The 24,229-nt window shown below is 54.7% G+C and overlaps 10 protein-coding genes across 10 annotated transcripts; 5 read left to right on the top strand and 5 right to left on the bottom strand.

The window, feature by feature from the left end:
- Window positions 1–488: 488 nt before the first annotated feature.
- Window positions 489–1,358, top strand: AB675_6250 (uncharacterized protein; the record flags this gene model as incomplete). Its single annotated transcript, XM_018146529.1, has 1 exon — window positions 489–1,358. One exon carries the CDS (start codon window positions 489–491, stop codon window positions 1,356–1,358), a length of 870 nt encoding a protein of 289 aa, XP_018003797.1.
- Window positions 1,359–1,676: 318 nt separating this feature from the next.
- Window positions 1,677–2,780, bottom strand: AB675_6249 (Non-structural maintenance of chromosome element 3; the record flags this gene model as incomplete). The annotated part of the gene is made up of 1 exon (XM_018146527.1): window positions 1,677–2,780. The coding sequence occupies one exon, from the start codon at window positions 2,778–2,780 to the stop codon at window positions 1,677–1,679; it is 1,104 nt and encodes a 367-aa protein (XP_018003768.1).
- Window positions 2,781–3,312: 532 nt separating this feature from the next.
- Window positions 3,313–4,452, bottom strand: AB675_6248 (Autophagy-related protein 29; the record flags this gene model as incomplete). The annotated part of the gene is made up of 1 exon (XM_018146526.1): window positions 3,313–4,452. The coding sequence occupies one exon, from the start codon at window positions 4,450–4,452 to the stop codon at window positions 3,313–3,315; it is 1,140 nt and encodes a 379-aa protein (XP_018003835.1).
- Window positions 4,453–5,180: 728 nt separating this feature from the next.
- AB675_6247 (uncharacterized protein) lies at window positions 5,181–6,608 on the top strand (the record flags this gene model as incomplete). The annotated part of the gene is made up of 3 exons (XM_018146525.1): window positions 5,181–5,398; window positions 6,114–6,444; window positions 6,489–6,608. The coding sequence occupies 3 exons, from the start codon at window positions 5,181–5,183 to the stop codon at window positions 6,606–6,608; spliced, it is 669 nt and encodes a 222-aa protein (XP_018003709.1).
- Window positions 6,609–7,208: 600 nt separating this feature from the next.
- AB675_6246 (uncharacterized protein) lies at window positions 7,209–8,177 on the top strand (the record flags this gene model as incomplete). The annotated part of the gene is made up of 1 exon (XM_018146524.1): window positions 7,209–8,177. One exon carries the CDS (start codon window positions 7,209–7,211, stop codon window positions 8,175–8,177), a length of 969 nt encoding a protein of 322 aa, XP_018003777.1.
- Window positions 8,178–8,305: 128 nt separating this feature from the next.
- On the bottom strand, window positions 8,306–10,095 carry AB675_6245 (External alternative NAD(P)H-ubiquinone oxido B1, mitochondrial; the record flags this gene model as incomplete). The annotated part of the gene is made up of 2 exons (XM_018146523.1): window positions 8,306–9,511; window positions 9,556–10,095. The coding sequence occupies 2 exons, from the start codon at window positions 10,093–10,095 to the stop codon at window positions 8,306–8,308; spliced, it is 1,746 nt and encodes a 581-aa protein (XP_018004104.1).
- Window positions 10,096–11,307: 1,212 nt separating this feature from the next.
- On the bottom strand, window positions 11,308–13,568 carry AB675_6244 (uncharacterized protein; the record flags this gene model as incomplete). Its single annotated transcript, XM_018146522.1, has 2 exons — window positions 11,308–12,411; window positions 12,459–13,568. 2 exons carry the CDS (start codon window positions 13,566–13,568, stop codon window positions 11,308–11,310), a joined length of 2,214 nt encoding a protein of 737 aa, XP_018003647.1.
- A 744-nt stretch (window positions 13,569–14,312) lies between these two features.
- On the top strand, window positions 14,313–14,865 carry AB675_6243 (Protein MGR2; the record flags this gene model as incomplete). Its single annotated transcript, XM_018146521.1, has 5 exons — window positions 14,313–14,370; window positions 14,418–14,444; window positions 14,498–14,527; window positions 14,578–14,668; window positions 14,727–14,865. 5 exons carry the CDS (start codon window positions 14,313–14,315, stop codon window positions 14,863–14,865), a joined length of 345 nt encoding a protein of 114 aa, XP_018003970.1.
- Window positions 14,866–15,118: 253 nt separating this feature from the next.
- Window positions 15,119–16,196, bottom strand: AB675_6242 (Integral membrane protein sed5; the record flags this gene model as incomplete). Its single annotated transcript, XM_018146520.1, has 2 exons — window positions 15,119–15,154; window positions 15,201–16,196. The coding sequence occupies 2 exons, from the start codon at window positions 16,194–16,196 to the stop codon at window positions 15,119–15,121; spliced, it is 1,032 nt and encodes a 343-aa protein (XP_018004036.1).
- Window positions 16,197–17,161: 965 nt separating this feature from the next.
- On the top strand, window positions 17,162–24,091 carry AB675_6241 (uncharacterized protein; the record flags this gene model as incomplete). Its single annotated transcript, XM_018146519.1, has 4 exons — window positions 17,162–19,310; window positions 19,355–20,826; window positions 21,060–22,729; window positions 22,777–24,091. The coding sequence occupies 4 exons, from the start codon at window positions 17,162–17,164 to the stop codon at window positions 24,089–24,091; spliced, it is 6,606 nt and encodes a 2,201-aa protein (XP_018003839.1).
- Between the last annotated feature and the right edge of the window lie 138 nt (window positions 24,092–24,229).

The following is a 24,229-nucleotide window of genomic DNA, read 5'->3' as shown; positions in this document are numbered from 1 at the left end:
CCACGAAGCTGGCGCTTAAGCACGAGGCTGAAACGAATGCGTCGAGCGACCGATCGCAGACGCGTATGCCATCCCACTCTATTCGATATGATACTTTGCCCACAGCATGCCGCAGCAAGCGCTTCGGTTGGCTTGGTTGGATGGCGATTGACCACGAGATGCTCGGCCAGCGGCTGATATCTTGGACCATTGCCAGATATACCTCGCCGGCCAAAGGCCAAACTCAGACTACATTCGTCCATAACCTATGATCCAAGACACTGCCACGTTGCCGAACATACATGACGCATGCTCTCGATGAGGCCGTTAATGGAGCGCTTCCATGTTTACAGCAGTTCTCGTGCTTACTAAAGGTAGGGAGATCTCCATTGAGGCTGGATAACGACATCGTTTTGCTTCACCACTTACATCTGCTTCGCTTCGTACTTCGCTGGCGCAGGTCGCAGCATATTTGACAGACATATACATTGTAATACTGAATTGGCAACATGGACATGCCTCCGACGGCACCTTACTTCCCACCGCCCCCAACCACCACTTCGAGCAAACGCAACCCACAAAGACCAACGAGGGTAGACACCTCGCTGCCATCTCCTCTACGAAGATCTCGCAAATTCCTCCTACCACCACTATTACTCCTCTCCTTTGCCTGCGTCGTCCTCTCAACCATTTATGCGTACTGCATCGCCTCGCCGCATACCCACCTCACAGCCGCCGATTATGCGCACAACCCACAAGCCGAGCTCAACGAGTCTCTGTTCAGACGTGACGGCGGTAGCCCCATCACAAGCCTGACTCCAGCGCTCGCTCTGTACGCTCTCACTACGCCCCTAGCCACCATCGTCCTCATTCTCGCCGAAACCGCCTTGCAGATCTTACGGCCGAAGCTCAACTACAGCCGGCCCTTCCTTACCCTATGTACTGCCGCCGCTTTAGCTATTGCCTTCGGATGGATTGCCACATCAATCCTATGGGTGCACTGTGAGATCTCGCCGCTGCAGCATGCGCCGGGATCGCAGAATGTATGTCCGGCTTCGGTGCGTGGACACTTCATGTGGGGTATTCACGAGCTGTCATGGGCAAGAGCGGCGTTGGGATTTCTAGTTGGTGTCGGGTTCATGCTGCATGCTTTCTGCGCTGTCAAGAGCTTGAAGAGCGCTGTGAGGCAGCTGAAAGGTCATGGTGGCGTGGGAAACGGGCTGGGACTTCAGCATGGTGAGGCTCAAATGGTGGATATAGAGAGGGAGATGGAGGAGGGCTTGAGGGTGCAGCGGAGTTTGAGGCTGGGTATGAAAAGAGTGGGCAGAGAGTGCGGGTTGTTGGCTAAGGAGACGTTGTCTGACGGAAAGAGGCCTTGAATGTCTGCGCTGGTCTTGCTATTGGCTTGCTGCTCTCGACAGGTCTGTTTTGGAAATACTCACGAAGCTGTACAATGGAGTTCGTTATCGTGACATGGTCTGGTTACACACTGAACGAGGGGTATGCGTGAATCACAATCGTCACACTTGTCGGCCGACGCCTCGTACTCTCTTCCAGGATCACCTTTCCAACGCCACGAGCTTCCACACTGGATCATGAAGTTGTGGGGAAAATGTACTGAGTATTTGTGTACACACTGAAATGCCGATTCGGCCGTAATTGGTATGCGCGTCGGAGACTAGTTTTTAGACGTATCGTCAGTCATCATCGTCGTCGTCCCTATTGACACGAGGTCTTCCTCTCCTTCGCTGCTGAGTCGCCCCGGCGCCTGGCTGAGGTGTCTCACGCCGACTCTGAGGCGCACTCCCGCCATTCGATCCTGGACCTGCTGAGGCGTCTTCCTGCACTGCAGCATGCACGCCCAGTGTTCGCTTGAGTCTTGCATTCAATTCGTCCATCTCCATTTTCGGTCCTTCCCTGCCTGGACCAGCGGCGCCTTGCCCATACACGCTCCTGGCAAGACCTTCGGCCCCCTTGATGCCGACTTCGACCTTGCCTCTCGGACCGACAGTATAGCTGATGACATCTTCGCCGCCTGAGCTAACCTTCTTCTTATCTAGGTAGCCCTCTCGGAGTAGCCTCTGTTTGACCTTATCCCACTTGCCGAATGGTGTCCCGGCGCCTATGTTGAACCTTCTAAGATTCCTCTCGAGTTTCTGCTCAGTGATCTCTCCATTGTTGAAGTAAATGAGCGTGATGATGAGTGTGTAGAATGCGGTGTACCCAGCCTCGTCTTCCTGACTCGGAGCATGACTTGGTTCCAGTATGCGTGGGTCCTCCTTGTACTGCTTTGGTAGTATGCTGACCAGGATCCAACTGCGATTAGAAGTGCTGCCGGTCTTCTGAGTCTGGGTGGCTTGCTTCCGTCGCTCGTTAAGCCCACTTCTCTCCTTGCTCGGTAGTTCTTGTAGCTCCATGCCGAACGTGTGTCGGAGCACTGTCTGCGCATCCTCGAAGACTTTCTTAAATGAGCCTGCGCTGCTGGCTACGCCTGTTCCCTCACCAGTGCTGTCCTTGAAGACTTTGTCCGATATGTCGCTTCGCCGTAGCGGTGCTCGAGAGTATTCGGTCGATATTGCTAAGCGGACCAACTTCTTGACTAGTGTGTTGCGTTGGTTCCCAGCTTGTGTCTCTGGCGAATTGGATCCTGCAGACGCAGCCGACGCGATCGACGATTCCGAGGACCTACGACGGACACGACGCTGCGTCGGTTGTTCTGGCTCCGGCGATTCGGATGGCGGTGGTGAAGCGTCACGAGAGATGGCGTCGGAGCGACGTTTGCGCCGGTTGAGTTGAGGCATCGTGGCCTTCTGTCTCTTTGAGAGGTCTGAGTGACCGGATCTGGTAACGAGAGACTCTAGAGATTATTCTGTCATGGTTTAGATAAATTCAATATCGCTTGATCAGGCGTAAGTGGAGATTGATGGAAGCAACCAAAGTTCCCTGCGGTCCAGCGCGTCGCGTTAGGCAAGAGCGCGTCAATGTCATTTGAAAGAATTCCGTTCACCCTCTGGGGCGGTCTTGCCCTTATCCACTTCCCTATGGACCTATCCTCACGGCCCAGGCACATATGCCCCACGGCTGGGCTAGTCGCCGCCCCGTCGAATAGTGCATCAAGCCTCCCACTTCACGGACTGCACCGACCGGACACTCTCCGTACATGGCAGGTAACCAGTATTACTCAGGCAATGACATTCAGCTACGTTTGACAGCCTGGGGGCTCAGAATTGGTCATCAATGCCTACTGATACCTCACGTAGGATAAGCCGTCTACTGCTACCCCATATAGATCTGCAGGCGATCACACTATCCGTCCTACCAGGGCCTGTTCGATCACTTCTCGCCCTGTCGCTCGTTTTGTCGAGCATCGAAGTACCGACTCTTCAGCGCTTGACTAATGCCGCTGACCCTGCTAGCCATCGTTGTACCGCCCATACCGCTCATCAATGCCTCTTCAAGTGCGGACTGAGTGACACTCGTATCGTCCAAATCGCTAAAGCTCGAGCCCATGCTTGGCGATGACTCGGATCCCTGCCGCCTTGGTGAAAGCCCAGCCGATGCAAGTGTCGCCTGCTGACGCGGCGAGAGTGTCTTTGCCGTTCGTTCTGCTCGATGCGGCTGCATGCTGGGCTGAGTGCTTGTTGAAGTACCAGTGTTTGGGTCAGAAGAGCTGGTGGATGCTGACAAGGCCTGTGGTCTAACAGGAGCCTTTCCAGCACTCGCCTGGGTCTTCGTGGGAGAGGCTATCTTTTCTGAGGTTGATCTACGGTGAGTTTTGGGCCGTTGCAGTGCTGTGCCCCCCAAGCCGCCTCGTAGAGTTGCGCTTGGATCTTGCTGAAGCTTCATCGTTTGCTGAGACGATGTGTTATCTGGAATGTCTGATGCGAATGCGAGGAAAGAGTCGTCCTCGTCATCATCGTCTGTGGGCTTTGGGCTTTGCAGAGCCTTGTCCTTCCGCAGCGACACGCTTCTGCGATGAAGTGAGGACGGATTTGATCTGCGAGTTATGAACTTGGATTGTGTCATTTGTTGCTCCTCTGGCTCGTCATCGGATTCGTGACCTGTGTCTTTGACCTGACCCGGCGATCGAGACAGTTGAGGTTGGACACTACCACGTCTTGACAATGGATTTTGGAATACGACTTCCTTCGACGTCTGGCGGGACAACGGTTTGCTGTTCGATGAAGTTCGTGGCTGCATCGACGGGGCAGGAGGCCCTCGAAGCGGGAGAGAAGTCCTGCTTCTGGCAGGGGTTGGAGGTGTTCCCGTCTCCGGCACTGTAGGGCTGCCAGCATGCTGTGTTGATAGACGCGACGGGGCACGAGAGCCACCACTGCCGACCCTCTTCATAGGCTGAGCTCCTACTACACTTGACGTCACAGAGACTGGCGCAGGTGAAGGAGTCGCAGACTGTCTGTTGCCAACTTCCTCAGCTGAGCACGTACTTGTGATAGTTGTCTCTCGTAGAGCCATGCTGCTTGTTGTAGGATGAACGGTTGAGTGACTTCGAATTGACCAGCAAGTGCGCTCCAATCGATTTCATTGCCCTTCCCTTGCCCCTGTCTTGAGATGACATCCCACAACGCTCGCTCCTTTGCGGCAGACCATGATACTGGTGGCGGGTCTACAAAGTCGCCTCTGTTGAAGGGCAATCGAATGAAGACTGTGAAGTGGTTCTCAACTTCTGCCATTTCCACAGTTGGTGGCAGAACAGTCCAGGCCAGCTCATGAACGACCCTGTGCTCGGCTTTGTTTGCGCCGCCAGTGATGCTGTCTCTCGAAGGGAATGTCTTGTGTTAGATGCTTCTTCACACCAAGTCACAAGATGTTGTCAACTCAAATAAGGCACCCACGGCAGGCCCACATATTCAAGCGCCAAGTTCATGCCTGTGAGCCAATAGCGATAAGCTACCCCTGCCACCTGGAACTTTAAGGTAAGCACTTCAGGTCAACAGGATGGATTTCGTCCTCCTCATTATCTGCCACGAGTCTTGTTGGTCAGCGGCAATATCTATTGTGGTATCTGGGAGCACATGTTGTTCCGCAATCTCGAAATGTTGGTCGATGTCGCCGTGAGCAGGACTGTCCTAGGACGATTGGGCGACTATGTCGTCGGATGTAATGAGTAGACGCAAATCGGTCGACCTGGAGCATAGTGCAGCCCGCAACGCAAATGGCGCGTGCAAGGATAGGTGAGAGCCATGAACTTGAAGTGGGCGCTGTATGCGACAACAGTGGCGCTGCTCAACACTATTGCCAGTCGAGCTGTGGCAAAGGAGTGTAGTGGTCAAGGTACTCAACTCATGTCGCTACAAATCATCAAATTCAAGGCTGGAGCTGGAGATGGATGTATTTACCAGCAGAAGAAATCAGCAACAACGACGACCTCAGCGGAGAGCGGCAACAGGATTGTTCAACAGTTGGCAACCAGACAGTGCCAAGACGCACGAAGGCTTCTTTCCTGCTCTTTCCTGGACATGCACAACATCCTACGACTATGTCCAACAGAATTATTGCGCCTCAAGAAGTCACTTTGAGAACTTCTTCTTGACGGTCAACCATCTTCACTAGCCAAACAAGCTTGTGACAACACTCTACAGCTCTATTGTCTTGCAGGGAGTTGGGAACAATTGGGTGCCGGACTGTTCTATCTGCGGCTATTAAGAACTCACCACCCTGGACAACATTCTGTCTCATTATCCACACCATAGCGCTGCCTCAAGAGAATATTGCACCTATTCTCGATCCTGCAGTCTTTGCGGTATCCTGGAGGCGAACGAAGTTGTCATTGTACCTGTTCAGTCTCGAGGTACGTGCTTGGTAAGTTCTACTATTTGGCCACCTCGACATTCAAAGACCGGCCCCGGTATCACGGTCGAAACACAACCGCCGTTACTAACTCTCAAGCACAGGGTCCGCCTCGCCGAATCGCGAGCATAATCGGAATACTTGTCGCCGCAAACGCTAGTCGCAAAACCGGCCTTCAGGACGAGTGTCGATTCGATTACCTCCACGTCCTTCAAGTCACGCATTGACACCAAACCAACATACATTCACTCGACTTCCAGCGCTAGTGAACATTCATGTAGGTACTCCTTGCGTTTCGATTTCCCAACCAACTAACACGCAATCAGCACCAAGCAGACAATGTCGGGCTTCATGTCTCCAAGCACTGACAGCGTCGACTATAAATGCCACGGCTGTCCCGTCTCCTGGTCTCTCCCGGCAGCCGCCCTCGAATGGAAAGAAGTCGACGGCGTCCCGATCGAGGCCTTTCGCGTCGACAACGACACCCCCACGCGCTGCCTACACTGTGCTCTCGTTCTCGGCGCCATTGTGAAGCTCAACGACCTCGTCTTCCGCGAGCCATGGTTGTTGACAGAGGGCAAGGGTGGTGAGCCGAAGAAGGAGGCGTGGGAATTGGTGGGAACGGAGAAGAAAGACAGTGGTCACGCTTCTTCCTGCGTTAGCAGCGCTGGCGATGGCCGTACCTGGCTGAGAGTGTCGAGTTCCGCGACAAGGTGCTGGCCAACTTCGTTGAGACTGCTGGAAAGGGGTTCGCTGTCGAGGTGGAGGGCGCGGAGAAGGAGAAGAGCGAGAAGCAGGAGGAAGAGCAGAAGGGCAATTAGTGATGGCCGAGAGTGAACGTCGCGCTTCTACTTCCAACTGAAATACCTCGAAGCAATCAGAATGATCAATGGACCTAGTGATGCTCGTCCGTCACTGTATCCGCATCACTTTTGTTGTTCAAGGATGAAAATCACGCAGTGCGGACTCGGAGAATATCGGGATCTGCGTCTGGGACGCCTTAATCGCCCCTTAGATCTGAAGGCCTCCAGGGCTCATTGCAGCCTAATTGGCAGCTGAGCCTAGCCTCATCCAACTGTTATTCGCCTAAAATACGGACGAAAGCCCGCCTGGAGTGTATATCCCGTCGCATTGACGAAGACAGCACAGGACCAGACGTGAGTGCGAGCATATAGATGATCGGCGGGCTATCTTGCTCGCTCCTGAGTCTGGCTTATGGTGTTCTGGGAGCAGTTGGGAAGAAACGAGAAGTATTTAGTCCTCGCGACCTCACACTGCCTAGGTAGCATCCCGAATCCCTATACTACGATCAAAAAGTTCAACAGCAACGTGCCTACCACTCAACAAGCACAGAACCAACAGCGATAGCTAGGTCCACAACAACACTGTAGGCCCTTGAAAACATCACCCACCAGCCCACCATGCCATCGCCTCCATATCTGACCGCCCTCCGCCTCGCCGCCATTACCGGCACCACCCTCGCCATTTCCCAGTTCCACATCCTTCCTTACCCAAGGAAGGCAACCACTACCATTCCCGACTCGCTCCAGCAATCTCCGCGCTACCGCCGTCAAATCAATCCCTTCCCGAAACAATCACAAGCAGTCGACTCAACGCACAGCATAACAATCCCACGACCGCGTGACCCCCGCACCGGGCAATACATCTCCGACGCAGAGGTTTTGCGGAGGTTCACTTTGGGGCTCTGGAGTGGGTGGGCGTTTACGGCGGAAAGGTTGATGTTGGTTTGGGTTGCGCCAAAAAGGCTGCAGGTCAAGCTGGGAACGGAGATCGAGGGACCCCGGAACGACGAGAAGGAGCTGAGTGTGGAGGAGGCGACAACTGGCGCTCACCTTCGATCGCTTACCGACCTGAGGCGGGCGATGCCGGTACCCGTAGCATTCTCAGAATGGTCAGAACCCTCGGAAACCACATCGGCGACATCCCTGCCCAAACCCGGCACAATCCTCTTCGGCGCTTTCAAAGTCGCAGATGTGCACATCGCCACCACACAGCAGCAGCAGCAGCCACCTGGGTTATCGTCATCATCTTCATCAGTGCCCGGCAGCTACATCGACTTCATCTACGGCGCGCACACATCTTGGATTCGAGGCATGCATCGCTTTGAAGTCGTTCCTTCCTCACGTCCAGATTCGAGCTCATCTTCCGAAACTGCAGCAACAGAAGCCGAGAGCGTTACCATAAGATTCAGCTCCAGCAGCTTGAAGCCACCTCCAATTCCTACATCAGGCAAAGAAGCTACTATCGCTGCTGTTGAGCAGCCTCTGATACTGGGCGGAAGGTCCTTTGGGCCATTTCTGGCATACTTCCATAACATCTATGCTGGGTACCTTTTCGCTGATGGGATGAGGGAGGTGCTTCGAGGCTGAGAAAGCATCTCTTTCCAGAACTGTATTTGTGTTCGCAAGTGGCAGCCCACGATTTGTTGCACGGAGCAGCAAAATGCATGACTGGGTTATGTACCATCAATTGTATATCACGTCTGGATATCACTTCTCTAAAACCTCGAGACATCCCTCCCAAACAACTTCACCGCAACCCACTGCACCGGCACCAGAAACTTATTCCTCCAACTCAACGTCATGGTCAGGTAAGCCCCTCTCCACACAAGATACGCGATCCACCCTTTCAAGCCCCTCGCGCCACTGCCCTTATTCACCTCCTGCCCGCCGCCTTGCAAAACCGCCCGGCTTCCACCCAGATATGTCATCACACCCAAATCGCGAAAGCCAAAGCCCTTGGCCGCCTCAAACGCCTTATCCGATGACGAGGGCTGACCACGATACGACTTGTTCAAGGCATTACCCAGCCACAAAGCCTGCTGGTTCGCGACCTGCGCCGTGCCTGGCAGCCGGCCTGTCTTCATGATCGTTGTGTCGCCGATGGCGAAGACGTCGGTCATGGTGGCGCGGGCTTTGGTGGTGTTGCGGTCGAGAGACTCGCCGTAAGCTTCTTCACCATTGTGGTTGCTCGTGCTCGTGTTCTCGCTAGCCGAACTTCGGGTTTGCGTCTCAAGCTGTACGCGGAAGTGGTCGTCTACTAAGATCAATCCCGTCTTGTGGTCGCGTTGAACCATCCACTGCCTAGCGCGCGGTGAGGGAACGTCGCTGCCTTCGAGGATCGACGCCGAGTTGGTGGGATAGCGCCGCACGCTGTCTAGCGTCTTCGCGACGAACGGGTTGGCCATGTTCCCAGTACTCCAGACACACATTCCAATACCTACATCGCCCTCCTGGGCTGTTTCGATGGTGTACACGCGGTGCTTGGCTTGTAGGTCTTGGTGGTCACGGGCTTCGGCATCATTGGGCATGCCTTTGCGAAGGGATAGGACTTGGTGGGAGGTCTTGATCTCAATATTCCGCCGCTGGTACTGACGGACGGCGTAGTCCGCAAGAGTGGCGTCGAACATGGGGAGGACTTTTGGCGCGACATCATAGAGGGAAATGCGCACGTATCGCATTTCGGTGGGAAAGATCCGCGAGAGGTCCTGCTCGATTAAGTCGGAGAGGGAGGCGGCGAATTCCATCCCTGTTGGCCCACCGCCAACGATTGCGAAGTGTAGCAGATGTCGTTTCGTATCTTCGGGAATGAATGGTAGGCGAGCGAGTTCGAACAGGTCGAGAATGCGCCGTCGGATGCGGCGGGCATCGTTGACGTCCTTGAGGAAGAGCGCGTTCTCGCGCACGCCGGGCGTGTTGAAGGTCTGGCTGTAGCACCTACGGCTATGACGAGCTTGTTATAGGAGACAGGGAAGGTCGGGACTTTCGTCTCGCCTGTCCCGCCCGGCTGTGCCGCGCCGCCGAGCTGAAAGGTATCGGCGGGCACATGGACACGCTTGTCGGGTGGGCCGCCGCCAACGAGAGCCTTGCCGACGTTCTGGTCGAGGACGTTGGGTTCAACGGTGATGGTCTTGTCGGCGAAGTTGACGTCGTCCGCCCAGCCTTGTAGGAAGGAGATGGACGTGTTGCGTTTGCGGATGGATTCGAGCACGTTGCGGAACTCGAGCGTGCCGACGGCGCTGTCGTTGAGTAGTGGCGTGAATACAAAGTACGATCTTGGACTAATGACGATGGCTCTGTACTTCTTGGGATCGAGCTTCCGGGCAAGAACGTAACCACCCCATCCGCTGCCTAAGATGACCACTCTTTCCCTTCCGTCCGGCTCGAGTGGACGACTTGCACTCGATACATCCGCGAAACCTCTGACATGTGACCTTTGCGGCGGATGTTGTGTTCTGCTGGTCGTCCTCAATGTATGATATACTGGTGTACAGCTAGGCGAAAACATAGCGGATCTGTCCAGACATCTTGTCACTGACGCTCTGCTGCTGAGTTGCGCCATGCTACCGCCCCGACCGGGCAGACGAAACGTTGGGGCCCTGCCAGTGTATGCTTGTGGTGTCAGTAAGATCAGTCGTGGTAATAAATGGAGCTAGTCATATACAAGAGCAAGTGGAGCAAGTCGAGTATTTGGTAGTCAAGGTAAGGACTTCACTCAGAGTCACGTAGTCAGAAAGAGCACCGTCGCACAGCGGGTGTACCTGGGTAGTCGATCATCGGTCGCATTGCACAAAAAGACACACGCATAAAATGTCTCGGCGGCGTTCCGGACCGCCCGGTTTCTGCAACACATGTCACTACATCGTCGGCCATATCAAAGGAGCCTCAATGGGTATGACGAATGTTGGGAGCGGAAATACGGCTGCCATGGGTGGAAGTGGAGCCTTGGCTTTTTGCTGAACCTTGAATCCGAGATATTGGATACGCGCACGGGCAGACGGACACCGAAGACCATAGAGGGCTTCTTGGTTCCTTTATGCATGTGATCAGCGTTGAAGTGCTTTGCTGGTAAGCCAGCAGCTGCCAGAGCTATTCCGGGGGCGGCATGGGGGCCGGCAAAAGAGAGGGCAGTACGGGTGCCCCCAGTGCATCGTGTGTACGGGCACGAAAATAACTCGGAGGGCTCATCTGCCCTTGCCTCAGGGCGTGATGACAAGCCATCGCAGCTCCTGACCTTCACCAATACAGAGGGTTCCGCTGAAGAGTATGTCACGGGCACGATATTGCCATTGAGCACTGTCAGCGATATGTGCTATGTCTGCCCTTGACCCGCGCCATCTCCGTAATGCTTGCTCAAGACAACCACCGATCCTGTGTTCATGCCAGGTTTGAATGCAAAATCGTCCGAATGGACTTTCAGAAGCCCGGTTCCCAGCCTGAGGTCCGGGGCTGAATGTACATACAGAGCTGCCTCAGGCGCGACCATCGACGCGAAATGCTGTAGGTATTGCTGACCCAAAGATAACAGGTAATGCATGATGCCGCCGTCAGCACCAATCCGCCCAGAAACGCCATGCCAGGATGCTGTCTCTTTGCTATCGTCTCGAACATCAAGAAGAGTAAGCGGCGCTATTGTCGCTCGACTGGTATCTGCAAATACAATTTGTCCAAGTATGTGCAACCGAAGAAGCAAAAGGCTCATGTCGACCCTCTGGTGCGGTCACTTGTCCGTTTTCTGCCACGAATTCAAGTAGGCCATCAATCCAATGCCGATCAGCACCACGCCCATTGCCGAGACGAAGGGTGCCGACTGTGCCAGCACTTCGCCGTCCCCAGATCTGCTATGTCTCAACGCAGTCGCGACGGCTTGTTCCAGCTGTGAAGGCACCCTGGGTCTAGTGACGTGCCCATTCGCAGTCGGTCGGCCGGAATCTTGGCCTTTTGCCATATTCTCTGTGGAACCATCCGTGCCGAGGGACCGTAATCTCGACGGCTTTGTGCTATTTACTGCCTTCTCGATAGCGCCGGGAGCTTCAGTGTCGTTCTCTTGACGCAAGCGTTCGATCATCTCCGTTAGGGTCTCCCGTGTCTTGACAGCGTCGGCTTCGGCGACTTCTGCTCGTTGCTGATACCGATCCATGTCTGTCTTCATCTTCTGCATTTCCAGGACCATAGTATCGAGCCGCTGTTGAAGTTGCTTCTCATCGACAGGGTCGCTCTTCAAGTCTTCCTTCGTAGATTGCTGTGCCGATGGGTGATCACCTCCTAGCTCGGGCAACACAACGGGCGGCTCTTCGATCTTGGTGACTGGTTTGTATGAGGTATCCTGCTCGATCTGCCGGGCTCGTTCTTCCGCTCTGATACGCGCGGTCTTCTCCTCCATCAGCATATCCTCTAATTCCTTCACGCGCGCCTTCTGCGAGTCCAGATCTTTTCTGACCAATTCTAGTATAGCCAAGTGATCTGAACCTGGAGCTGCTTCCTTCTTCGAAGGTGAGGTTGCAGGACTGCTGGCTTTCGCTGTGTCACTTCGTTTCAAAAAGCTCGTCAGGTTGAGCGGATTCATCGAGCTGGACTTAGTGCTGTCTGGCTTTTCTGGCAGAGGTTGCTGGGGTGGCGGAGCAGGCGGATCACTGAATCGCGCCAGATTGTCGTTCTTGAAAGATCTGGAACGGTGACTTGCCGGCTTGATATTTGCTTCATCCGTGGGTGATGTGTCGGCCTGGTTCGGGGAGGTGTCTTTCAGCGGTGCGACGATCTCGGCAAACGATTTCTCGATATGATCGAGATCCGTAGATTGTTGTTTTGCGGCACGCATCTCATGCTATGGAATTCATCAGTAAGGCTTACTCGAAGGATCAGGAAACGTACCGATATCTGTTTCACGAGATGCTCAACACTAAGCGGTGGGCCCCAAAGGTTCATCTGGCGGTTCTGCGCCGCAGCACTCATTTGACCTCCGGCAACGCTGGAAGGAGCGGAACGACCAGCGACTATGAGACCACCAGCCCGGTTTCTCTGTTGCAACAAGGGTGTGCTCAGAGGCGATGGAAGGAGCGCGCCACCATGTGAAGGATCCAGATCGCCAAAGCTGAGGTCGAGAACATTGTTTGAAGCGCCAGGTAGGCCTACAAACTCCACTTTCGCCGATACCTTGTGGTGGACGATTGTCTTCTGATCTTCACTGACGATATCGATACCGAGCTCAAGCGTGTCATGCTGTCGAAGTTGATGAGGCTCCGATTCGCGGTTTTCGAGGGATAATCGCTGGCCGTTAACAAATGTGCCGTTGGAAGACTTCACATCCCGAATCCAGACTCGACCTTCCCTATCCGCCCACACCTCTGCATGTTGGCGGCTGAGGACCTTGGAGTCGAAGTAGCCATTCGTCGGGGTCGGTACTGTCTTTGCGTTCGTCTGCCGGCCAACTCGCATTGTATCTGGGGAGAAGGGAACATTGATTTGTTTCCTCTCAAAAGTGCCATTCATGGGTAAGAGTGCGAGCAATGCTGAAGAATCTTGCGATGCCGTCCCATTCGGTATTCGAATGCCGTTCGTTTTTGCTGCAGCGGCAGAAGGCAATACTGGTTGTACAGGGGCTTTGCCGGACAGTACAGAAGCTAGCTGAACGGAGCCATTTGCACGGGCTGCACTCACGCCAGATGTCGACTCGGCTTTCGACACAGGCCAGAAGCCACCTCTTGTCTTCTTTTTTGCCGCAGTGGTGCCATTGTCTCCATTCGCTGCGGATGATACATCTGTGGTTGTCGATGTGGAGGACGTGGACGAGTTTGAGGCTGTGGAGGCGAGAGAAGTTGAGGAGTTACTTCTCTGTACTCCGTTCTTCCGTTGACTTGGAGGCATGAATATTCTTGACACGTCTTCCGAACTCATGGCTGAGAAACCACCAGTACTCCCACCATTCCAGCCGACCCTCGGAAGGGATTGTAGATTTGGAGGGGACGCAACAGCGGTCGTCATCGGAGTGAGCGAAGTGAGGTTCCGGACAAGATCCTCTGGTTGTTCTTGCCTTAGATCCTCAATGAGACCGAAGGGGTGGTATACAAAGCGTGGAGGTGAAAGAAGACAAGCGCGCAAGCTGACAAGATTGGACTCGTCATGGGTCCTCGTCCAATCTTGGGCAGCTGTTGGGTGTACTGCCTCTTGGGCTTGTCGCTGAAAGTCTCGAGGTGTCGAGCTGAGCGTCAGAAGAGAGCCGTAGGTACCGTCGAGCACCGAAGGACGTCGTTAGGGTGGTGAAGGCTGGCTCGCGTGTGAATGCCGAACCGTGACTTCGGGACGTTGTGTCGTCGGGTGACAGATCGATGAGCCAGGAATCGCGAAAAGAAGCCTTGAGTCGAATACAGATACTGTAGCTAGGTATCGCTCTATTTAGAAGGGGTCGAAAAGGGTTTGTTGATCGAGAAACTGCCGTCAGGTCGATGTCGTCCTCGAGGAAGTCGTTCAAAGCCGAGTCTGCGGGAAGCCCTGACCTCCCAGATAGTAAACTTAGCCGAAGGCAACGCGCCTGTGCGCCGGGCCAAAGTGAGCGGAGCTGCTCAGGTGGTCATTGGAGAAAGCATAACCGCCGCCTCTCTACCACCAACAGTGCACCTCTCCTCCAACATACTAAGTACCCTGGGAGACACCATCCATCCTCTGTCAAGCACAGGGCTGCTCACTGGAGAATTACCTTGTTTGTTGCCACTACAGAAACCGTTCACAATGCCGCCCATGCCTGCGAGTGCGCAGCAGCACAGAGGACCACACTGGTTTGACAAGAGTAGGCACAGCGCCAATGTTGTAGACTCAACAGCTAACCTGTTGCAGTGAAGATGGGTGCTTTGATGGGGACAAGTCAGTTGAAGGTGGAAGCCGTAGATAAAAGGCTATAGCTAACGTGTGTCAAGCTGTGGGAGGGATAATGGGCTTCATATATGGTCAGCCACTCACCTAAATCACTTGTGCAGGATTTTGATAAAGTGTGCAGGCACAGTAACCATATTCCAATATGGAGCAGGACAGGCTGGAGTAATGAGAACACTGGGCAAGTTCATGGTTGGGTCAGGCGCAATGTTTGGGTGAGTCAACCTTGGTATCACCTGGCGCCTGGCGCATCAAATCTGACACGATCTACAGTCTTTTCATGGGCATTGGTAGTATCATTCGCAACGAGTCAGCACCCGTCGCATTCCCTATGCGGTCGGAGATCCTGGCGAGAACACACATGCGCCCCATCATCCATCCTCGAAGACCGCCACAGTCGTCCTCAAGATGAAAAACAAAATGCCAATGTACAAAAGATATGACCGGCAGCGAACATCTCATTTTCAATGGTGCTAAGCGATGGCGAGGTCGGGGCAACCTGCAGTGCATCAGCGTGGACATTGTCTTGACTGCGATTATTGACACTTGACGAAATGCTGTTTGCGCACAGCGCTCCCGATTCGTCGTTGGGATTGGATTACAATATGGTACAACAGCCGAAGACTGCTTTGCGCCTCCCGCTCTACGAGTGTCTGTACAGAGGTCTAGCCTGATATGAGAACCCACAAGAGGAAGAATATCTGCCAAAGTCAGTACCATCTTCGAATACTGCGAGAGGAAACCTACCATCAACACTCCAAACATCTTCGCGACCAACCACCTGTTACCTTGAACACGATTCCAGTATTTGAGAAGCTCCCGTTGCGCTCCTTGAACATTGTCAACTACGTCTTCCGTATTGGCGTCTATCCTCTGCAACTGCTCTCCTTGCTCTTGAACCATGCCCGCTAGCTGGCCGAATATACTGCCCAGTTCGTTAATTGTCCTTTCAATCGTTTCTATCGCCTGGCCACGTTCCTGGATATAGGTGTTTGGCACTTGCGCCTCCTCCATAAGCAGAAGTTGCGATTCAGAGTGTCCGCCACCTGACATCAAGGCCGACGGACCGGAAGGCTCAAGCGTGAGCAGATCGTTCGTTGTTGTATATGGCGTCCTCTTCGAGTTGGGTGTTGTATTCTGGTAGAGTGGTGACTCTGATCTTGACGCATCGAACTGGGGCTGTGATCGCGCCGACACCGACGACACAAATTGATCTGTTCGAGACCGCGAGGCTTGTATGTTCTTAGTCCTCGTCTCCAACACGTCCTTGAAATTGGCTGCCATATCCGTCACCTTGTTCTGCAGCATCAGAACAGCATTCTTGTTGTGCTGGCCCTCTTGATCCGCAGACTTGGGCAGTGACGCGGTCGGATGTTGCGACTGGGTCAAAGTCTGAAGATTCGAGATCTGCTGGTTGAGCTGTGCCAGATCTTGTTTGATCACGTATGTCAACTCGGAGATCTCAACAGGTCGGTCGTCGAAGATGGCTTTTCGTTTGGCAAGCTGGGCTAACCGCTCCAGTCTTCCCATTGTCGTCGTGATTCCTCTGCCTATCACCACGGCATTGCGTGCGAATTCCGACCGCTTCGTGCCGGGAGCGACGTGCCCATTAGCTTCTCGCTTCTCAGCCGCAGAGAGGAGATTCTGCCGTTGACCTCCTTTCGTGGCGGACTGTCGCTTCTGCGCCTGCGCTAATATGGCGCGGAACTCTGGCGTTCGGTCCTGTATTGAGTGTGTGACCATTGTGGCCGTTGTGTTGTATCCCGGCGTTCAGGCGCCGAACATGAAGAAGTTGTTGGGACAATGCGCCCGAGTTGCCGGAAAAGGAGAAGAGAAAGCGAGGTCTGTGGCGAACCTGACGTGAAGGAGTCCGTTGGTGGTTAGAAGTGCTCAGTGAATTTAGTATTGAATAACAGTGCCGAAGATTGGTCGTACGTTGAACATTCGTTGAGTAAAGATAGGGCACAGGTGGTCTCTCCGATGAAGCAGTTGGCCGCACGCGGGTTCCGGGGGTTTTCTTAGGCTACTGTCAAAGGCGAGCCCGCCGCATGGACTGCGCCACAGCTCCCCACAAAAGGTCCGGGTACTTCTTCCACGCCTGGAGTGGATCGTGTTTAGGCTTCATTGAAAAGGCACAACCTTCTATGCTTTTTCGTGGCGACTATCGACTATCCGGGATACGGAATTGCATGATGGGGATATTCTCGACAATGTGCTGACCGCCGCCTCTAGTCCTTTTAGTAGTGCAACATCTGAAGCAACGCTTGAAAGTGGAATATATTTGTGTAGCGATTGTCCATTGCCGATCTGTTTGCTGCGCCACAGGTGCAGATGCAGATGACGAGTGCCAGCCAGCCAGCCGAGCTGCCGCTAGATTCGTGTCCATTTCAAGATTCGACGTCTTACCAGCCCTCTTCAAGTTCCTATCTCTTCCTACTGCGCTTTACTTCGCGTCCGCGGTCTCGTTGATCCCTCATCCTTTGTCTTTGGTCTTTACTGTCGCCGCCTTGTGCTTGTCGATCGTTCTCGACTCCTTTCTCCGACGAGCGCCGACCGCGTGTTCCACCGCAAACCAATCGAGCAGTCCGTGCGCCTTGCGAAGCGAGCGACTCAGGAGCTCTAACACGCCGTCATGCGACATGATTGAATGAGCATAGCGCTCTCCCAAAACTTGTACTATTGAACGTTTCGCAACGCCCATAAGCATAATGGCCTCTGGCGGAGGCTTCAACTATAAGCCTAATGTCAATCGCAATGTAACACAGAAATGGCGAAACGCAGCACGCCCAAACTACGACGACGATGATGAGTGGGGCGACGACGGCTATGGAGACTACAACGATCCACCTCCGATACCTCCTCAAGCTCCCTCCCGGCCCGGCTGGGGAAATCAGATGCCGCCACCAAGTCGCAGCTTCACGAATCCCTCTCCGCCAAGATCCATCGGCCGGCCCTCCTTTGATCGTGGCGACGACCGAAGACACGTCTCTTCAGGAGGTGGCTTCGATTCTGCTTACCCGACTGCGCAACGATCGCCCTTTCCAGAACCGCAACACGAGCCGCCGCCACCCCAACAGCGATACTATGCTCAACCACCATTGCACATAAACACTCACGGGCAAGGGCCATATCCACACCCAAATGCACGTCCAGGCTCTCGAGGGTCACAACGGACTGGTTATAGCGACGGGCCCTATTCTGCACCTGGCCCTTACGGTCAGCCGCGGTCTCATTCTGGCCATAGACCTCCTGGACCTCCCCCTGTTGGCTATTCGCAGCGCCAAGGTAGTCCGGCACGACCAGACAGTCGCTCTTCGAATCATTCAAATCGAATGCCGCCGCCCAGGAAGAGCAGTCTTAGCCAGGAGCGTGCACCTCTACCTACGTGGACGGGTCCACCTCCACCTCTCGAACCTGAGGAGGACAACAGTGCCACTGTACCACAGTCCACAGAACCAGTCAAGCCATTGCCCTTCATCCGCCCGTCTGACATCTACAAGCGTATGGAAGAGGAAAGGCAGCGAGAACGACAGTCCATGGATTCTTCACGTCCCAGCCTTGAACTTGACACCACACGATCACATGACAGCGCAGTGACAGCCAGGACTGGCGGATCGGAAAACAAACAGCCCGCCAATGATGGAGACACTGATAGCGCTCGAAGATTGAGAACGAATCTCGACCCAGTCCCTGAGCGCAAGAGTGAATATGGAATGGACAACATGTTGAAGACGCCCGAGGCAGTTGACGCCCAAACCCAGAGCGAAGGGGTCCATCGGAATGGCACCACCGCCTCGTCTGTGTACACTGACCGGCCAGACCCGGTCTCTGCTTCAACAGAGAACGAGGAGCCGTCCTCGGCGTTTTCATACGAGCCGAGTCTTCCAACTTTGGGCCGTTTGTCTGTATTCAATCCTCAGCTAGATCGAGACGTATCAGCTGCCGATGCTATGCCAGATACGAGGTCCGCGACCGATGTCGCTCCAGCCAACCAAGACGTGTCTTTAGATCACAAGCCGTCCTTTGGCTATAGATCCGTGGTCCAACAAGCTTTTGACAGTAGCCAAAAGCCAGACCCAACTTCACCCACGTCTACGGGGGAGACGATACCTCGTTCGAATAGTGCCAGTACCTCAGACCTAAGTCCCATTGTTACAAGAAAGCATGACTCGGCGTCGCAGGGACAGGCAACTACAGAGCCCACAATTCCTGAGGAGCCATCCTCGGTGTCGTCGGACAGACCGCTGTCCGCGTCCACGATCAAGGGCGCGGATTCTACGGCTCCGCTCGCTTCAGTTGTCACACCTGGGTATCGTCGAGACCAAACGCCCCCGAGCAGTGGCAGTCCTGCACGCAGGGCCGATGTCAGGCACTCTGGAGAAGTTCAACCACAACAAGGTGTGCTCTCACGAATCAACACTACTGAACAGGAGCCAGAAGCGACTGATCGTGGACGACCGGTGCCTCCTGGCTTAGGTGGGATCATCTCTCCCAGCGCCAGTCAAGCATCTGGCGTGTCCGAGGAGTTCAACAGATGGCAAGCTCATTCGCAACAATTTAATGAACGCCTCGGGAACGGACGAAATAGTCCTGCTCCTACGGGCTCTCCAATCTCACGCGCAGAAAGTCCACCAAAGGGCACCGTCAAAGGGCTGGCAGGCAAGTATGAGAGCAACTCGGGTCGTTCCACACCAGTCAATAGTACAGCCGAAGAGGAGCATTTCACCCGGCCAGCACAGGCTCGACTGGAGAGTTTTCGCCCCGTTCTACCAGGGGCATGGCAATCTTACACCGCCACGCCTGCGCTCGGTACTCCTCAGAACGAAATACCAAAGCCAAGCTTGCCAGTCCGTCTGGGTGAACAGAGATTCGATAGCACCGACAGCGTGCCAACAGCCAAGCGCCCAAGGATTTCTCTCGCGGCACTGCACAGACCGCCTGGGCTGCAGCAGCAGCGGCAGGCACTGCGCTCGCAGGCTCGTTCAATGGTCCCGCATTCAGTACGCGACATCCCGAGACATCGGAAGATGAAAGCGAGAATGAATGGGATCAATCGAGCGATTCGAGCAAGGAGCCGGCAGAAGCCCATGATGTACGAACCCGCGATTTCGCTGCTCCACAACCAAGGAGTGTGAGCCCTCTGCCGACAGAGAAGTCCGGAGCGGCGACGACATCGGCTGATGGCCACCGAAACATCTCGTCGACGAGTGATGACCGGAAGTATATCCCGGCACCGCTCCGAATGAGCAAAAGCCTCGAGCCTGGTGGCGGTGCATATGCCTCCACCGACACCAGCTCATCAAATGACGAGGACGTGGGGCACGGCCACAATGAAAAATTACAAGAAGACATCGTCAAAAGCTTGACGCCTCGGTCATCCAACATCGAAGACCAGGCCACTGCGCCGGCGACGAGCGGAGTCAACATTGGCTCATCATCACATGTTCCCGACGGTACTAGAGGGCATGGCCTGCAAGAATCGGAAGACATGTATGGCGGCCAGTCAGCGCAACTGACACCGTCAGTCGACGCTCCCCGTCCCGAAATGTCCGCTTCTGCCCACCAGCCACAAGTCTCGGTGTCATCATTAGACAGTCCTCCACAGCGACCATTCCTCGAGCAGCGCTTCTCTTGGGAGATGGGGCAAGCCGATGACAAACATGCTGATATCGTCGAAGCCATTGAGCCCTCCACCTTGGCGGTGCCGCTTGGGAAGGCAGCAACTAAGGATCATGTTGATGATGTAAAGGATCCGCAAGATTCGAGAACATCCGGTGTTACTGCTGCTACCGCTGCTGGCATCGGTGTCGTTGGTGCTATTGGTGCTGCTGGCGCCCTTGGTGGTGCTGCTCGTACAAAGTCGTCCAGATCAAGCTCGTTCTTTAAGGACAATCAAACAACACCATCCATCGAAGCAGCTGGCCCTGCTGTCGTATCGGGAAATTCTGACAAAGGCTCGTTCCCGCCTGCTCCAACCAGTCCTTCACAGATCAAATCATTCCAGAACATAATGAAGATGGGGAATCAGCAAGATCGCATTAAAGCACTTGAGGACAACAGGTTTGCCTATGGCCAGAATGACGGCAAGCTTGATCAATGGATTCAATCCTTGCAGAGTCCAGAGTACACTGACATCTTCCAATCGAACGGACGAATCTCCAAACCATCTGGCGCGAGCAACGGGCAATCAGGTCCACAACGTCTACCATCTAACCGACCCCTTGGCAACATCAGTGGCGGCCGCGTCATGCAGGAGGATGGTAAGAAGTTGATGGCGGCTGCTGGCCGTTTTGGGGGAAAGGCAGGGGTTGCTGCTAAGGGTCTCTTCGCGAAAGGCAAGGACAAACTAAGGGCGGCGAGTGCCAGTGAAAAGGTAGCCTAATGTTTCTTTCTCTTTCTCCTATCCATGCGGCTTCCTGCCATGGAATACTATCTTGCCCTCGCAGGCATCCGCCGACCCGCGGCAAGACATTTGTTCCAGACAAAGCCGCATGCGGAGATCTTACGATCAGATAGATAAATTTTCAATGCCCTATGTCCACAGAACACTCCATCACGGCCACGACACGCATAATGAATGAACGCAGCGTTGACTCTTGCATCTAGGGATCTCAGGATAATCGCAAATCTTCTGGCTCGATGCCGACTATCGACGATGACCCGGCACGAAATCCAAGAAGTTCGACAGCTCTAGTTCCACCGCAACTACCAGCATCGGATATGGTCTTGTCGCCAATGGACGAGTCCAAGTGGTTTGCGTTCGATGAGCAGGGTGGTGCCAAATCTCAGGGCCCCATTGCTGGTCAGCTCGACAGAGACACTCCTACAGGACAGCTTGCCGCCGAGGCCGTCAACGCGTCTCCAGCAGAAAGAGATCTACACAAACTCTCATCTTCGTCATCCCAGGAACAACATCATTCCGTGGCTAACCTGCCTGCGGTCTTGATTGGTTCGGTGGACTCGTCTGCAAGCCAGTCTGAAAAGCCACATCACGGTTCGCAGGCGCTCAAAGAGGATGATACGGCTGTACAAGAACCCTCCCATGTTCATCAACGAAATGTTTCGGATCTAACTCCGGACGAGCAAGCAAGGTCACAATTGCTGGACACTCGCGAGGAGCTGCGTCCTACGGAGAGACTTGCCGTGGGTGTCGAGAGACAAAGTTCGGTCGTTTCTGCCGTTTCCAGCGCTAGTCACAGCCCGGCTGTAAGCAACGGAGATGCTGCTCATCGCAGTGTTTCCCCGGCTGTACACGATTCTGTCCAAGTAGAAGCTGCGCCTGACTACGAAGAGACACACAAGCCGCCTACCACAACCATCGACACTAAGGATGAGGAGGCAGCCAGAGATAGAGGTGCCAACGCAGACAGCCACGATCCTGTGCCTCAGTATGAAGAGACGCCTGTCGACCAAAACCGCCTGCCACGTATCGGTCCGGATGCTCAGATCCTGCCCGTAGCTGACCTTGGGACGCGGCAAAGACCAGAGCCAACAGTCACTAACAGGCCTTTCTCCTTCGAGGGCTCTGAAGCACTTCGCCAAGCTCAGGAAGCATATGTCCGAGACCAACAGGCTACTCCAGGCCAGTCGCAGCCTATGAGCCCGGTAAGCCAGACCGCGAGCAAGACAATGTCACAAGTCAGCCAGGAGGAAATCCCAGAGAGTCGAGAGCCAGCACCGAACCGGCAGTCTAAATCGTACTCGCGACCCTTCGTTGCAGCAAATCTAGGCCAACACCCTGCCTTCAGGCAGGATGATCAGTCCAGAGGCCGTGGCCAGACGGAAACGAGTGGAGCGCCGATCGCTGGACCCCAGAACCTGCAGGATGAAGCAGCCAAATATTCTGAACAGCTTCGTCCCAATGCAGAGGAGGGCTACAGGATACCTGGTCCATATGGCCAGGAGTACCGTTCGCCGAAGCCAAAGACATCGACGCCCTCGCCCACGGCGCCTCAGCAACGTGGCCAGAATCCGCTCACATCTCCGGTGACCAAGACTTCCTCCTACGAAGATTATGGCGACAAACACTTTGCCCCTGTAAAGAGCGAGGAGCCCCGAATTATGAGCCTCCTCCTCCAGTCCACGAGCAGCCACGACCAGCTAAGCGCAGCTTTGGTGCCTTCTTCCGCGCCAAACCCAAGCAAGGGCCTGCACGACGGGAAAGCACTGACCTGGACGAGTACGGAATGCCTGAGAGACGTCCCGGATTCTTCTCGCGCGACAGTCGACAGGATAGCAACTCTTCGCAGCCAAGCAGCCATGGCGAGTCCCGAGATGTAGTCGGCCAGTTGCCTCCCACACCAGTAGGTCGTACACGAAATAGGCTTTCGCGTGACTACTCTGGTGGTGCCTACGCTCAGCAACAGCAGCGACCGCAACAACAGTACCAGACCACAGATCAGTACTCCAATGATCGACCTGTCGACGCTACTAACAAGAAGAAGAAACGCTTCTCAGCTATGGGTAATTTATTCTCCTCGAAGAACGACAGGCCAGATCGAACATCGACGCCCCAGCGATCGACGACCCTTCCACCCAATTCCACCCAACCCAATCGTGACGGCCCGCAGGGACAGTACCAGGGCCAGCCACGGCCATACCAGCATGTGTCAGGCTACCAAGATCAAAATCGAGACCAACAACCACAGAGCTACGGCAATGCATCGACTCAGCAGTACCCTCAGCCCTACCAGAACTATACTGGTCCGCACCAGCACGAATCCCGACCCTCAGACCTACGAATTGACACAAGTAACGGCCAAAGCGGTAGACCTTACAACCAGCCCGCCACTGCACCTCCTCAAACCTATGCACCTCGCGACATCTCCTACGGCTCAAACGCCAATAACGCGCACCAGCAGTCGAGCGCTCCGGGCTCCGCCTACAATCTCGTCACGAGCCCCATTCCTGTCCCCAGTACTCGCGCACCAGCCACCGCGGCCGCCAATACGTCCTCCACCAAATCCAACATTGACGCACACGTCATAAACCTGCACAAGCGCTCCCGCTCTCCGGCCTCAGAAGAACGGTTCCGACGCAGCCAACAACTTGCTCCGCCCGAGCCCGATGAAGACGCCAACTCTCCGGCTGGCGGATTGGGAACGTTCATGAACAAGAAATACAGTCCTGTTGACGGGGTCCCGCGAGCAGCGGGCGAGCAGGAGAAGCCCTGGCGGATTGGCATTCCCGGGTTGACGAGTGAGGAGGAGGAGCGGAGGCGGAGTAAGCAGGTTCTGATTGAGCAGGGTGATAGGGGGAGGGGTGTGGGTGGTCCGGTTGGCGGTGGAAATATGGGTCAGCAGAACATGACTGTTGCGGAACGCATGATGGCGCCTAGCAATGCAGCAGGGCAAAGCAGTGGTGGTGCGCTGTGGCGGAATGGGAACTCGGGCAACAGAAACAACGGCGTTGTTAGCCCCATCGCGGAGCCGGTCAAGCCTTCGCCGATGCTCACAGGTGGCGGTTCGCCCGACAGGAATGCGATTGGCAGTCGCGACGGGCGGAAAGGGTATGTGGCGGAGTTGCCGGGCAGTAAGGCGGAGGGGTACGAGAGTGAGGAGGAAGTCACGATGAGCGCGACTGTCAGGCCGGGGGATTGGGATTGGAATATGCCTGTGTTTGTGGATGATACAAAGTGAGAGTTCGAAAGGGTGAGTCAGAGGAAGGTCTCCACGTTTGTCGATATTGAGCGGATGAAATATACGTGCACCTGCAGTCGTTGGTATCGAGCATGGCGTTACAGGTACTAAATAGTGGCCTTTCGGGATGGCTCAATC

The sequence above is a fragment of the Cyphellophora attinorum genome (genome assembly GCF_001299255.1).
Source record: "Cyphellophora attinorum strain CBS 131958 chromosome Unknown Contig4, whole genome shotgun sequence".
Taxonomy (NCBI): Eukaryota; Fungi; Ascomycota; class Eurotiomycetes; order Chaetothyriales; family Cyphellophoraceae; genus Cyphellophora; species Cyphellophora attinorum.
Note: the sequence above shows the minus strand (reverse complement) of the source record. Positions and strands in the feature narration are given on the sequence as shown.